Source organism: Schistocerca gregaria, chromosome 7 (assembly GCF_023897955.1).
Source record: "Schistocerca gregaria isolate iqSchGreg1 chromosome 7, iqSchGreg1.2, whole genome shotgun sequence".
Lineage (NCBI taxonomy): Eukaryota > Metazoa > Arthropoda > Insecta > Orthoptera > Acrididae > Schistocerca > Schistocerca gregaria.
Window position 1 is genome coordinate 90,964,656 of NC_064926.1, and position 14,571 is coordinate 90,979,226.

Sequence of the window (14,571 nt, forward strand, 5' to 3'; positions counted from 1 at the left end):
CACCGTGCTCAAATCTGAAACTGTCGAATTTAATTCAACATGTCAGCTGTTTGCGATGTTGGCTGTGGCTTACAGCGTTGGTAGGGCCGGTTACGTCTAGGTCTAAAGGTACTGAGGACCTCACTGGGAGTAGTACTCTGAACTGAGGCCAACCAAGAAGCGGATTCAGGAACTTAGCGGTGCTGCCGAAATGCTGATGCCGATGAAGTGAAGACTGCAAAAGTATAAGAGTGGATGGTAGAGAGTGACGGTTGACTGAGGAGAAGTAGATGAAAATACGGAACGCTAGTGGTTACGCGTTTGCGGATTATCTGTGTACAGTTAGGAGACTTTTAAAAGAAGAAAATAAATGAATAAATAAAAATAACGAAGTCTGAAGAATTCTGTCACTATTGGAACGGATATTTTCGTTTAGGACACACAATTATGTGTGTGAACCATGTTTAACAAATGGCATGAGGTGCAACAAATTAACGAGGATGTAGCCGAGGGGAGGAAGGTGACAGCCAGAACGCCACAGAAGAACCCGCTGCCACGCATACAGAGGCACTGAAATGCGTTGATCTGGTAACAGAGTATGTAGGACTGAATTCTTTGAGTATAGCAACGTTTGGGCTCTCCGGTAAATTACATCCGCTGTCACGAAAAAAGTCAGTAGGTAACAAAACAGAACTATTTTATGGAATGAACGACATTTTGGGCATTCAGGAGACTCAGTGATCATTCAGATGCTAGTCTTGAAAACAGTTAAGTTTTGGCAGAATTGCGCACAATTTCAACAAGAAATTAGCGGTTTGTACGGTCACCGACAATCTTCACATCATAATATGGCTGCAATAGTAAGCTGCAAACGCTGTGAAAAGTACAGTGCTTTTTTTTCTCTGTAGTTGAAGAGAACTACTGTAGTCGAATTTCGAAATTATGAGAAAGATAAACCACAAGAAGTCTTAACCAGAATGAGTATTTTATTTCAGAATATAGATTTCTGAGTCCGAAGACGCACATGAAGGGAACATCCGCGAGTGGTTCAATAGCGATGCCTAAGAACCGAGATTTGACCAGCTAAGTGACTCGTGCATAATCAAAAAGTGTGTTCAATAGAGAAAGAAATGCAGATGGTGCGACAGAGGAATATGTTATCACGCATACTGAGGCGCTGAAATGCGTTAATCTGTATCAGAGGATGCAGAAGCACTGGATTCGCATTCGGGAGGACGACGGTTCAATCCCGTGTCCGGCCATCATGATTTAGGTTCTCCGTGATTTCCCTAAATCTCTCCAGGCAAACGCCGGGATAGTTCCTTTGAAGGGGCATAGCCGACTTCCTTCCCCGTCCTTCCCTAATACGATGAGACCGATGACCTCGCTGTATGGTCGTCTCCCCCAAACAACCAAACCTAACCCAATGCAGAAGCGATGTTCTGGCTTTCTGGGAAATGAGAAACATAGTCAGAGAAAAAGGAACAGAAATAGTGAATGATTTCCCCCCAAAAAAAAGACACAAGGGAGTATGAAACACAGTGGCCGGCCGCAGTGGGCGAGCGGTACTTGGCGCCTCAGTCCGGAACCGCGTGACTGCTACGGCCGCAGGTTCGAATCCCGCCTCGGGCATGGATGTGTGTGATGTCCATAGGTTAGTTAGGTTTAACTAGTTCTAATTTTTAGGGGACTCATGACCTCAGATGTTAAATCCGATAGTGCGCACAGCCATTTGAACCATTTGAAACACAGTGTATTTTAAGAGAAATTTTGTAAACAAGTCGCCAGTTTCGATGAGTAAAACGTACGTAATCCGTAGAAATTCCAAATGTGACATAAAGCATGTTTTGTAAAGACAGGAAATACGAGTTACCGATAAAATCATGGACCTTTTTATCCGTGTTTTTTGTTTATGCTTGTAGTCTCTAGCCCTCATTAATCCGCATAATATTATCGAAAACCTCAGAGAAATTCTGGTACGTAATATTTAATGGTTGCTAGAGACACCAAAGGTAGTATCCATACACTCATGGATTAAGAGTCGTCAGCAGACTACGAATAACTGCAGGTTGGGGCCAGGGAAACATATTGGGACCCTTACTATTAACGTTGTATAGCGGGTTATATTAGTAATCTCAGATATTTGGCATACAATACGGTTACCTACATGAAGTACTGGCCGAATATAGCTGTATTAATATTTAATCGGATCCCAGTAATATTTCAAAGAGGAGCAAAGATTTGGCAGTCTATGTTAATATTCGGAAATGTAAGATCGCGCACTTCAGAAAACGAAAAAAGAAACTTGGTACGTTATGACTACAGTACCGGTGAGCTACAATTGGAATCAGTTCGCCCATACAAATAAATGGGTGTAACAATTTTTTTGTGATATGAAATACAAAGATCGTAAGGGCGCAGTCACTAAGTACTAAGAAAATGCAACCACTCTATAGTCCAACTTCTGTGACATATCCTAAAATGTTATGGTAGCTGTACCCATAAGACTAGTAGGTGACACTGAAGGTATAAAAGGAAGGAGTGTGAAACCTTATGGGACTTAACTGCTAAGGTCATCGGTCCGTAAGCTTACACACTACTTAACCTTAATTATCCTAAGCACAAACACACAAAAACACACACACACACACACACACACACACACACACACACACACACACACACACACACATGCCCGAGGGAGGACACGAACCTCCGCCGGGACCAGCCGCACAGTCCACTACTGCAGCGCCTGAGACCGCTCGGCTAATCACGCGCGACCTAAAAGGAAGGACAAAAGGAATGGTGACATCCAGGAATGGTGACATGTAGGAATGGTGACATCCTTCTTTGATCCATGGAAGACAGGCTCAGAGATGCTGAGAAGTCAAGAGTGGCAGGAGCCTGAAGATGGACGCCAAGCACCCTACGGAGCCTACTTTCAAAGTTTCGAAAACCATCCTGGGTGAGAAATCTAGGAATGTACCGCAACCACCTGCCATTACTCCCGTGGCGATTGCAAGGACGAGATTGACTAGGTTGCGGTTCACTCCAATAAGTCTTTCAGCATTCCACGCGTAAACCTGAAACGTCTCCTTAGAAAAGTTAGTGAATTACTGTGCTGGTAAACCCCTTAAGTTATTTGATTTTCAAACAACTGAGCAAAACTGAACGTTCTCAGACATTTCTTTCTACTTATTCTGATCATCACTAAACTGACAGACAATATTTTTAGCGTAACGCAATCTGGCTTACAATAGTCCCTACAAAGAATGGCCCTGACTAACAATAACCTATACTTCTCACGAATCACTTACCTCACAAAAATCTTCATTACTCGAACTACTGCAATACAGCGAGTGCCAATACTGCCAGCTAAATAAAAGATTCTAACTATTGAAGTCACTAACTACTGATAATCATAGTTAGCAAATGAAAGATTTTGATAGAGAACAAACAATGTATTTACCTTAATAGTGTTCAAAAGTCATAATGTATATATCAGTTCATGACATCCGGTATTACAAAGTTACTGTCTCTGATGGACACACGTCCAGATCGTCCGTTCTCAAAACTCTGGCATCTCTTCCTCCACATCCACCACTGCTGGCGGCTCACCCCCAACTGCCCAACGCTACGCGCTATTAACAGCCAACTGCCCAACACTACAATAGAAAATTCCAACAATGCCACTCAGCCACAGACTGCACACACTACAGCCAGTGATTTTCATACGGAGCGCTAAGTGGCGTTACTAACATAAAAACCTAAACAGGCTACTTACAAACTGAACGGGAAGAAGAGCCAGTAACTAGTACAGAGGGAGGTACTCCGTGTCATGCACATCACAGTGGTTTGCAGGGGATAGATGTGGATATACTAGGTAGACTGAGTAAAATTTATCTGTTGGGCAGTTACACTGAATGTGAATTATAACTAATTATATTTTTTACTGTTGGGAGGTTTCGGGAATTATTTGTTGGGAGATGACAATATCCTAATGACAAACACACACACCCATGCCCGAGGGAGGACTCGAACCTCCGCCGGAATCAGCCGCACAGTGCATGAGCGCAGGGCCTGAGACCACTCGGCTTATCCCGCGCGGCAGGTGGAATTGAGGAGGACGTAATTGAAAGTGAATATGAAATGAAGAGGTGGTCGTCTTAGGTATTAACGGATCACACCGCTTTCGTACCACTAAAAGCCACATCATACATTATAGGAAACTTCCTGGCAGATTAAAACTGTGTGCCCGACCGAGACTCGAACTCGGGACCTTTGCCTTTCGCGGGCAAGTGTTCTACCAACTGAGCTACCGAGTTGGTAGAGCACTTTCCCGCGAAAGGCAAAGGTCCCGAGTTCGAGTCTCGGTCGGGCGCACAGTTTTAATCTGCCAGGGAGTTGCATATCAGCGCACACTCCGCTGCAGAGTGAAAATCTCATTCTGGATACATTATAGGCTTTCACGGATGGTATTGTCTTCAGTTAAAACTTCCGGGCTGATAGGCCGTGGTCGGAGTATAAAACTCTCTCCTGACGTTTCCGGCTGCGGGAGACATCCTCGGAGGTACAGCAAAAAAATGGTTGAAATGGCTCTGACCACTATGGGACTTAACATCTATGATCATCAGTCCCCTAGAACTTATAACTACTTAAACCTAAGTAACCTAAGAACATCACACGAGGCAGAGAAAATCCCTGACCCCGCTGGGAATCGACCCCGGGCGCGGGAAGCGAGAACGCTACCGCACGACGACGAGCTGCGGACGGAGGTACAGCAGTTCGCCGCTGTACCTCGGAGGATGTCTCCCACAGTCGGAGACGAAACACCAGGAGAGAGTTTTATACTTCGACCAGGGCCTATCGGCCACATGTTGAGGTGAAGACACGGGTAGGGCAGTAAAGGCCGTGTACCGACCTGGTAGAGGACGAACCAGCGCAGCTGCCACTTGGTGCTGTCGGCGGTGCGCTTGTGCAGGTAGCCGGCCAGCGAGTGATCGTAGTGCGCCTTCTCCGACAGCATCAGCAGCTGGTTCTCGTTGACCCTGACGGTGCGCTGCATCTTGGGGCTCAGCATAGCCGCCGGCGCGAGGCTGCCGCTGCCGCTGTGGTGAGCCGTGGCTGCGTGTGCGTCGCCGGCGCCTCAGCTGCGGTCGTGTGGCGCCCGCGGACACCGGGCATGACGCGTCGACGCCGCCGCTCTGCGCCCCCTACTCGCCAGCCCGCAGCGGAGCGCCTGCCCTTCTGGGCTGGGCGGGTGCTGCGCGGAAGAGACCCGATACGACAATAGACAGCACAACTGCAGTGACTGTCGAAGGTCTGTAATAATCAGACGTCTTTACAGTGAATACGATGAGCTCTTCGCAATATGTAGGAGCACGTGAGGCAGTTCCGTCAAGAGAGCCCAAATATTATCACTTAGCAAAGTCCTCGAAGACTCACAGCTCGGTTTAGGCGCAGAAATTCAAGCGTACACGGGCAACCACCGATTACAGCTCAGTCGACAGGACGCCTCTAAAAGGATAAAAGAATGAAACTTGTGAGTAAGGATTCGGTGGAAATGCAGTTCACTGAAGTCCTCTCTAATGTTTCCTCTAAGGGGTTGGTAAATCCGTACGCTGCCGTGTTATTCGCGTAGAATGCCTGCAGTGTTAGTGGCTGTCGCTGCGGAGACTGGATTCTCACAGCCGGCGGCCAGAGTCGTCAGAGCCGGCGGCCTCTGACAGAGCCTCTACGTGCAGCACGTCTTCCGCGCTGAGGGCGTGCGAGGCGAGCAGCAGCAGCGACAGCGGCAGCAGCAGGAGCAGCACGAGCAGCAGCGGCAGCGGCCACGGGCACCACGCCGCCTCACTGTGCCACCTCGCGGCGGCCCATGGCATCTGAGCTGTCGCCGTCTCCAGCCGCCAACACTCCCAACTCCCACCTCTCTACAACAGATCGACGGCCAATCCTAACCGAGTCTTTTCTATCTGGCAAGCTGGCCTACCGAGAGTACGTGTCCGGTTCGATCTAGTACCAATGCACTATCGAGCAAAGTCCAAATATAGTTGAGTATACTGTCGAGACAGAAGAAAATATTCGCCGTGTGATCACAAAGTAGGTGCAGGAATAAGAATTGATGAGATCTATAAGCGACGAATTATAGAGCAATAACAGTGTTACGGTTTGAACCGCAGGCAATGCTACTGGAGGTGCCGAGGAGATTAAACCCTTTACCGCTCTACAGAGTTCAGCAAAGGTTCCGATTTCTCGGAGGCCAGCGGACGTTACTGCGAGGCCGCCGGAGGCTGCGGCCGGGCCGGTGGCGAAGCAGCGAGCAACAGGTAGCGAGAGCCCGGGCGCGCAGTGGCGTCGCGAGAGCGTCCGGCGCCTGCCCTGCCGTCGGGTCGCAGCGCGCAGCGCACAGTGGCGGCGGCGGCGGCGGCGGAGGCGGCGGAGGCGGCGGAGGCGGCGGGAACGCGGGCGCCCTCAAGCGCCGGCGCCGCCAGTGACGTCACGCGCACGCGCGTCCGGCAGCTCGCCGTGCCCGAGTGAACAGCCGGCCTGTTGCGTCAGCCCTGCCCCCGTCTTTGATTTTGTAGCCGTTGACCTACCACTGGATACCGCTCGCGTCTGCGTATCTGGTCCGTACCGTCGGACCGCTTCTGTAATTTACATGCACCAGCATTTCACAGTGACTGCTTTCTACACTACTGGCCATTAAAATTGCTACACCAGCAATAAATGCAGATGATAAACGGGTAAACATTGGACAAATATATTATACTAGAACTGACATGTGATTACATTTTCAGGCAATTTGGGTGCATAGATCCTGAGAAATCAGTACCCAGAACAACAACCTCTGTCCGTAATAACGGCCTTGATACACCAGAGCATTGAGTCAGACAGAGCTTGGATGGCGTGTACAGCTACAGCTGCCGTGCAGCTTCAACACGATACTACAGTTCATCGAGAGTAGTGACTGGCGTATTGTGACGAGCCAGTTTCTCGGTCACCATTGACCAGACGTTTACAATTGGTCAGAGATCTAGAGAATGTGCTGGCCAGGGCACCAATCGAACATTTTCTGTTTCCAGAAAGGTTCGTACAGCACCTGCAACATGCGGTCGTGCATTATCTTGCTGAAATGTATGGTTTCGCAGGGATCGAATGAAGGGTAGAGCCACGGGTCGTAACACATCTGAAATGTAACGTCCACTGTTCAAAGTGTCGTCAGGGCGTACAAGAGGTTACCGAGACGTATAACCAATGGCACCCCATACCATCACGCAGGGTGATACGCCAGTATGGCGATGACGAATACACGCTTCCAATGTGCGTTCACCGCAATGTCGCCAAAAACGGATACGACCACCATGATGCTGTAAACAGAACCTCGACTCATCAGAAAAAAATTTCGTTTTGCCATTCGTGCACCCTGGTTCGTCGTTGAGTACACCATCGCAGGCGCTCCTGTGTATGCATCGTCTAGGGTAATCGCAGCCATGGTCTCCGAGCTGCTGCAAACGGAGTCGAACTGTTCGTCCAGATGGGTGTTGTCTTGCAAACGTCCCCATCTGTTGACTCAGGGATCGAGACGTGGCTGCACGATCCGTTACACCCATGCGGATGAGATGCCTGTCATCTCGACTGCTAGTGACACTAGGCCGTTGGGATCCAGCACGGCGTTTCGTATTACCCTCCTCAACCCACCGATTGCATATTCTGCTAACAGTCATTGGATGTCGACCAACGCGAGCAGCAGTGTCGCGATACGATAAACCGCAATCCCGATAGGCTACAATCCGACCTTTATCAAAGTCGGAAACGTGATGGTACGCATTTCTCCGCCTTACACGAGGCATCACAACAACGTTTCACCAGGCAACGCCGGTCAACTGCTGTTTGTGTATGAGAAATCGGTTGGAAACTTTCCTCATGTCAGCACGTTGTTGGTGTCGCCACCGGCGCCAACATTGTGTGAAGGCTCTGAGAAGCTAATCATTTGCATATCACAGAATCTTATTCCTGTCGGTTAAATTTCGCGCCTGTACCACGTCATCTTCATGGTGTAGCAATTTTAATGGCCAGTAGTGTAATTGAGACCTGATTGGTAGGTAGTCAGAGAGCGCACAGGATAAGGTTAAGGTTATGGATGGGACCGTAAACAGTTACTGCGAGTTGCACAATCAAACACACAAACTGATTGTCCTAAGAACCATTTATTTATAAATATTTACTATTAAAAACAGTCTTGATCACTAGTTTATTTATTAAGGTGACCTGTTTCAACCACTACTGTGGTCATCTTCAGACCATTGAGTAGGAACCTCTTTCTGCTGGAGAATCACTATTTCAGTCACCTTAATAGATAAATCGTGATCAAGACTGTTTTTAATAGTAAATATTTGCAGCACATTGATCACTGTCACTCCCATAATGTATTCAAAAGTAATTCACTCATTTACACATTGGCTTAAAAGATCACAATTACACAATACGGCTGAAGGCCTAGTTAAAGGAAACTTGAGATGATTTCTGGGCTGAAGGCTCAAAACCACACAGCAACACAAGAACAGCTGAAGGCCTCACTTACAAATCAAAAGCAATTAAAAATAGAAAGTAAATAATTTTTAAAAAGGAAACATGCAATGAAGGTCTACACTACACGTCTGAAGGACAAGTTTAATTAAGGCACATTAATAAACAGTTATTTTTCTAAGCAAGAAAATTTCCTTTTAAACTTACAACTGAAGGGCCAAAGCCTGATTGACTTATTACACGGCTGGAGGCCACAAACAAATATGAAACAACGGCTGAAGGCCTGAACAACAAGTCTGATAAATAATTTAGAATTAACCCCTTTATTCTTATTAAAAATTTTCCTTTACAGAATACACACGGCTGAAGGCCTTATTAAGGGGTGCATGCAAATCCTCAACTGAAGGCCACACATAGCACATAGAATAATTGACGGGTTAGGGCCTGTATTACAAACAATTTCAGATAGAAAAATTTCTAAGAATTAAAATTTTAATTAAACGCAGTCAAAGGCGTTTGTGTAAAATTTTAAATAAACTGAATTAATATATGGCCAAAGGCCTTGCACAGTACTTCAACTAAAATGAAAATCATAATTTAAAAGAAACAGAACAAGTGGTGCTCAGAAGTTTTCGGAGTGTCGGCGTGGGAAGGTAGCTCAAATGTAAGACGAGGTGATAGAGGCAGCGAGGAGTTGAAGTTAGGTAATCGGATGGCAACCCAGACTAGGTACGGCCCAAGGACCGACCAACAGTTTCACCAATTCCCTTCTGTCCGACCAACGGCACAACAAAGGAGAGCACCGGCCGAGGACAAGAATACGAACAGCACTACGTCTTCAGAAATTGGCGTCTAAAAACAGCCAGGGGAACAATAACCACACTAAGCAAATGTGAACCAAGCACTTTAAAAGGCTGTCGAACTACATCCCATGCTGGACAGCAATAACACGACGAGGAAAAGGCACACTGCCAACAAACTACGCTAATGACCAAGGCAGGTAACTGAAGGGTTAACGGCTACAGGGCAGAAAATGTCGCTGATACACTTCACTGATAAGTAACAGTCAAATTAATAATCAATCACAACATAGGAAGACGGCTGCAAGATTTCTCCAAAACATCATACGATGCTGCTAGCCCGAACGGCCAACGGGGCAAATCAACGAAGAGATGTCACAATAGTTGAGGTTTCATAACAGATTAACTGATCACTCAACTTCAGCGTCCAGGTTCGGTGGGCAACGAACTTGCCGCTCTCGCAGCTAGCGCCTCACGATCTGACAGCTCGTTTACACCGCCAGCGGAGACCTGCTTGCAGCTCCGTCCCAACTGAGTCACTCCACACACACCACCACCCGGAAATACCAGCGGTCACACCAAAGATAGTAGCACAGTGCTAGTATCGATAAGCGCTGCTACTGCCACTCAATGATTCAAGCCAGCAACTTGGTTACGCCAGTAAGTAAGGAAGAAACAAGACGCTACTCGATGTGACAAAATGCCAAACAACCAACGGCATGAACGCGAACAGTATACGGCTCACTAACACAGCGAGATGACGCTGTAGGTAACACACTTGAGTTGTATTCGGGAGCGTGACGGTTCGATTCCGCATCAAAGCTTCATAGATTTTTCGTGATTTCCCTGAATCGCAAGAAGTAAATACACATATGGTTTCTTTAAAAGGGCGCAGCCGATTACGTAATCCATCATTGCGGCAATGCGAGCTTGTGTTCCGTCTCCAATGACCTCGACGTCGACGGGACGTTAAATCCTAATCTTCCTTCCTTTACTGGCTTCGTTCAGGCTGTAACCATATTAGCATTGCCGGTACATTAAAAGATGAAAGCAATAATCAAATGGTTCAAATGGGTCTGAGCACAACATCTGAGGTCATCAGTCCCCTAGAATTTAAAACTGCTTAAACCTAACTAACCTAAGGACATCACACACATCCATGCCCGAGGCAGGATTCGAACCTGCGACAGTAGCGGTCACGCGGTTCCAGTCTTAAGCGCCTAGAACCGCACGGCCACATGGGCCGGCAAAAACCAACAATCATTACACCTACCGAATTTGCAAAGCAAATAACAAAATCATACCTAAAGGCCCAACTGCATACCGTTTCCACTGCTTTATCAATACTACTTATTATAATCAGGTAAAACGCAATTAATATATCACAGCTCTACAGTTTATTAGCACAACACTGCTACAAATAATTCTGCCACCAAGCGCTAAGACATGGATGAACACTTTATTAAAATTATATAAATGGTGGTTGCGTCTAGGAAGTGCAAGTGAAATGTGGAATTCAGGCGGAAATCAAAAGTCCGTTACGAACTAAGTCTAGTGAACGTTTAAGTCCAATATACACTACAGCAAACTGATTCTAAGTCCAGAGCACAGCCAAATCAGCATCGAACAGCAGCTACACCAGTCTGAGAGACGAAACAGCCCACTGCAACGTAGCACTTCCTAGTCGTGGAGTAGAATATAGCGCGTTGAGAACTGGCTTGTACACGTCAGAAGCATCGCTAAATAAGGTCCCGTAGTTTACGGAGCCGGCGGATAGGGTCGCTGTGTGTTCTCGCGGCCAATCAATGAGTGTTATGGGTGACCAGTCGCTGTGGTTTGAAGGGCGGTCAGCGATGCGTTTCTCAGCCGCGCGTAATGGAGCGCGCCGCTGCTGGGTGCGGAGATGTACTAATGGTGGATACCGCATCCCTCCCCCTTGCGGAAGCGGGGAGACTGGTGGCGAAGGTTGTATGATGTGGACCTCGGAAGCGGAATATGTGAAGCAGGCGAAGCCAGTGGTAAGTCTTCATCTTCATAAGGAATTACTCGTGGTTCATGACCGGGCAGCATCTAGTAGTCCAAGAAAGGTAGCCTCTGGGCTGGCTGACGTCTGGCGTAAGTCGCTCTTGTTGGAGTGCAGTGTTGGTCCGCTGGATGGGGGCAAAATGCATGTATAAGACTAGCGTTACACAGGCCGGATGCCTTGGGGTACAGTGGGAACTAGTTGACTGGTAATGATGGTGTGGAGAGGGGGATAGAAAAAACTGTTGGGAAACTAGTCGAGGTCCTCCCAGTACAGAAGCTGCACCCTGAAGCCCTTCTGTCCACATTACTGGACGATTGATCCAGGAATCCAGCCTGGTTGCCGGCCAAATCCTTTCACACATCCCGAGGTCGCAGTGGGGAACTTCGAAGCAGACATCCGTGGTGCTTGTCTTTGAGTCGGCATGAGCAGGCTCAGGACGGTCCGTGGAGATTCAAAATGGTTCAAATGGCTCTGAGCACTATGGGACTCAACTGCTGTGGTCATTAGTCCCCTAGAACTTAGAACTACTTAAACCTAACTAACCTAAGGACATCACACACATCCATGCCCGAGGCAGGATTCGAACCTGCGACCGTAGCAGGTCCGTGGAGAGGTTCCGCTGAACTTTTGTCTCCCAGAGATGTGGAAATGACTGCTAAAAACAGTGATGCATCAGGGGAAGTAATCCTGCTGGTATTTGTTCATCTGAGTTTTTAAAGTGCGGTCGATTCTCTCGGTTTAGCCATTAGATTGTGGATGGAAGGGGACGTTAGAACGTGGCGAATGCCATACTGGGCACAGAAAGCACGAAAGTCATCGCTACGGAATCGTGAATCGGTCAGTTACGAGCACTTCCGGCAGACCTTCAACCTCAAAATTTTTTCCCAAGGATGTGATACTCTTGGTAGTTGACATGACATTGCATCGGACAATGTACGGAAATCTGGAGTGAGCATCAGCCACTATCAAGAACATGGCGTGAACACTGGCCTGATAAAATCAATGCGTACCTATTCGCAAGGGCAAGCATATGCTGGCCAAGAAGCAGATGAATCTCGCGGGGCTACCCGTTGGCTTTGGCAGGAGGGACATGTTCGGTTGAGTTGTTCAATCTCCCGGTTCATGCTTGGCCAGTACGTAAACCTACAAACCAGTAGTTTTGGACACCCCCCAATGACCTTGGTATAATACTTGCAGGACGTGCTGACGTTACGAATAAGGAGTGACTATTCGTTAGTGTCTCTCGTCGGAAACGTGTAGAATTACTCCGTCGATCAACATGAGCTGATGGTGGACATTAAAGAACTGACGGAATGGTGCTGAAGCGTTGGGAGGCTGTCGTTCGGGCCATCCATGAAGTATGTGACTCCAGACTTGTTGGAGTACCTCGCCGTTTCTGGTTGCGTCTGCGACCATGGAGATGGTAATCTACGGCGGCTTCTGCTTCTTTTTCGATCCGAAAACAGAGAACGTCGTCTTTGTCAAAGTCTGGATCCGACCACATGGAAGGCGGGAGAGGGCGTCAGCGTTGGCATGCTCATTCGCGTTGTGGAAGTGAATCTCATAGTGGTAGCGCGCCAAATGTTAAGCCCAGCGTTGGGGGCACTGAGCGGTCCTGTATGGTATCTTTGCTGGTGGACTGAATCAGGAGGTTAGCGGTTTATAGTCTGTGACGATGTGAAACTTTGTGCCATAACCAAAGACGTGGAATTTCTTTAATGCGAAGGTGATGACGAGCGCGCTTTTTTTTCTATTTGGGAGTTGGTTCAAACGGCTCTGAGCACTATGGGACTTCAGTCATCAGTCCCCAAGAACTTAGAACTACTTAAACCTAACTAAGGATATCACACACACCAGTGCCCGAGGCAGGAGTCGAACCTGCGACCGTAGCAGTCACGCGGTTCCAGACTATAGCGCCTAGAACCGCTCGGTCACTCCGGGCGGCTATTTGGGAGTACTTACATTGTGTATCGGTCTAAGTTTTCGATGCTATGGTCCCACGGTGCTCAGAGCCATGCGCCTCCCTGTGTGCCATGACCGTTCCGACGCCTGTATCATTACGTCCGTTGCAATAACAATCCGCTTTGTTGAATCAAACCGAGAGAGGCACGGACCTGTCAACAGCTGGGATTTCGACCTGTGGAACGCCCTCTCGCAAGCTGGTGTCCGCTGGAATTGCACAACTGTGACAAGGGAACGGTTTCTGTTGCTGCAACAGGTAACAATTTTCGGTAATACGATATCTTCTCCAGAAATGAGTTTAGGTGCTTAAGCGTTGTAGGTTTGGGAAGCTTGATTATGGCTTCGACATGTTATCTAATGAATGAATGCCTGAGCTGGAAGAAACAATATTATTCTTTTCTGGAATTTTACGCCAGCCTCGATTAAGACGCTAAATAAAAATTTCAGGTTGCGAAGGCATTTCTCCGTGGTCCTCCCTGTTACAATTGTGCCGCCTACATAGTTAATGCATTCATCCAGTGTGAGTACTAATTGTTTCAGAAACCGTCGAAGAATGGCGGGGGCATTCGCTATACCAAACATTACACGTTTCAAACGATATAGCACGTGTGACATTAAGTGTAAGAAACTGTCGCGATTCTGCATCAAGGGGAAGTATGCATCCGCTAAGTCTGTTTTAGAGAAGAAGTTATCAACTTTTTAATTTTGATAGTAATTCTTCCGGCTTCGGATCAGGCTTCGGATCAGGGTATGTCTCAATCTCTGATTGGGCACTGACAGTGACTGTAAAATCGCCGCACAGGCGGATCTTCCACGATGGCTTTCGCACAATGACTAATGGTGTAGCCCGTTCACTAGAAGGAATAGGTTCCAGAACTCCAATTGCAGTTGGGCAACCGGACCCTTCCTTTACATTGAGTCTGAAAGCTAACAGAACGGCGTGGGCTCATAAGTACCGAGGCCGTGCATTATGTTTCAGTGTGATGTGCGCCCCAAAATCCTTTATGGTGTCGAGTTGCGGGGTGGACATATCCTCACAATCTTGGCAATGTGTCTCTAGGTCCGAGTACGGAATTTCTTCGAGCACCAAATTCACAGAATCGTCTGTAATGAAAATCCAAATTTCTGAATAGAGTCAGGTCTAAACAAATTTTCAGTGGAATCACTGTAGCGACTAAGAAGGTAATGTGGCTGATGATGTTATGATACGTCGTTGGCACTTCGACTCTACTACGTTCTCGGATGGTATGTTTATGATATGCCGTTAGACGTCTCTCT

At 47.5% G+C, this 14,571-nt stretch overlaps 1 protein-coding gene across 1 annotated transcript in view; it reads right to left on the minus strand.

The window, feature by feature from the left end:
• The window catches only part of LOC126281292 (ras-specific guanine nucleotide-releasing factor 2-like), a 1,771,818-nt gene extending 1,766,695 nt beyond the window's left edge, over positions 1 to 5,123 (minus strand). Inside the window, exon 1 of the mRNA XM_049980119.1 lies at positions 4,901 to 5,123. Within this exon, the coding sequence (XP_049836076.1) occupies positions 4,901 to 5,059 (159 nt within the window). The 5' untranslated portion in view covers positions 5,060 to 5,123. The remainder of the gene's footprint in view (positions 1 to 4,900) is intronic.
• Between the last annotated feature and the right edge of the window lie 9,448 nt (positions 5,124 to 14,571).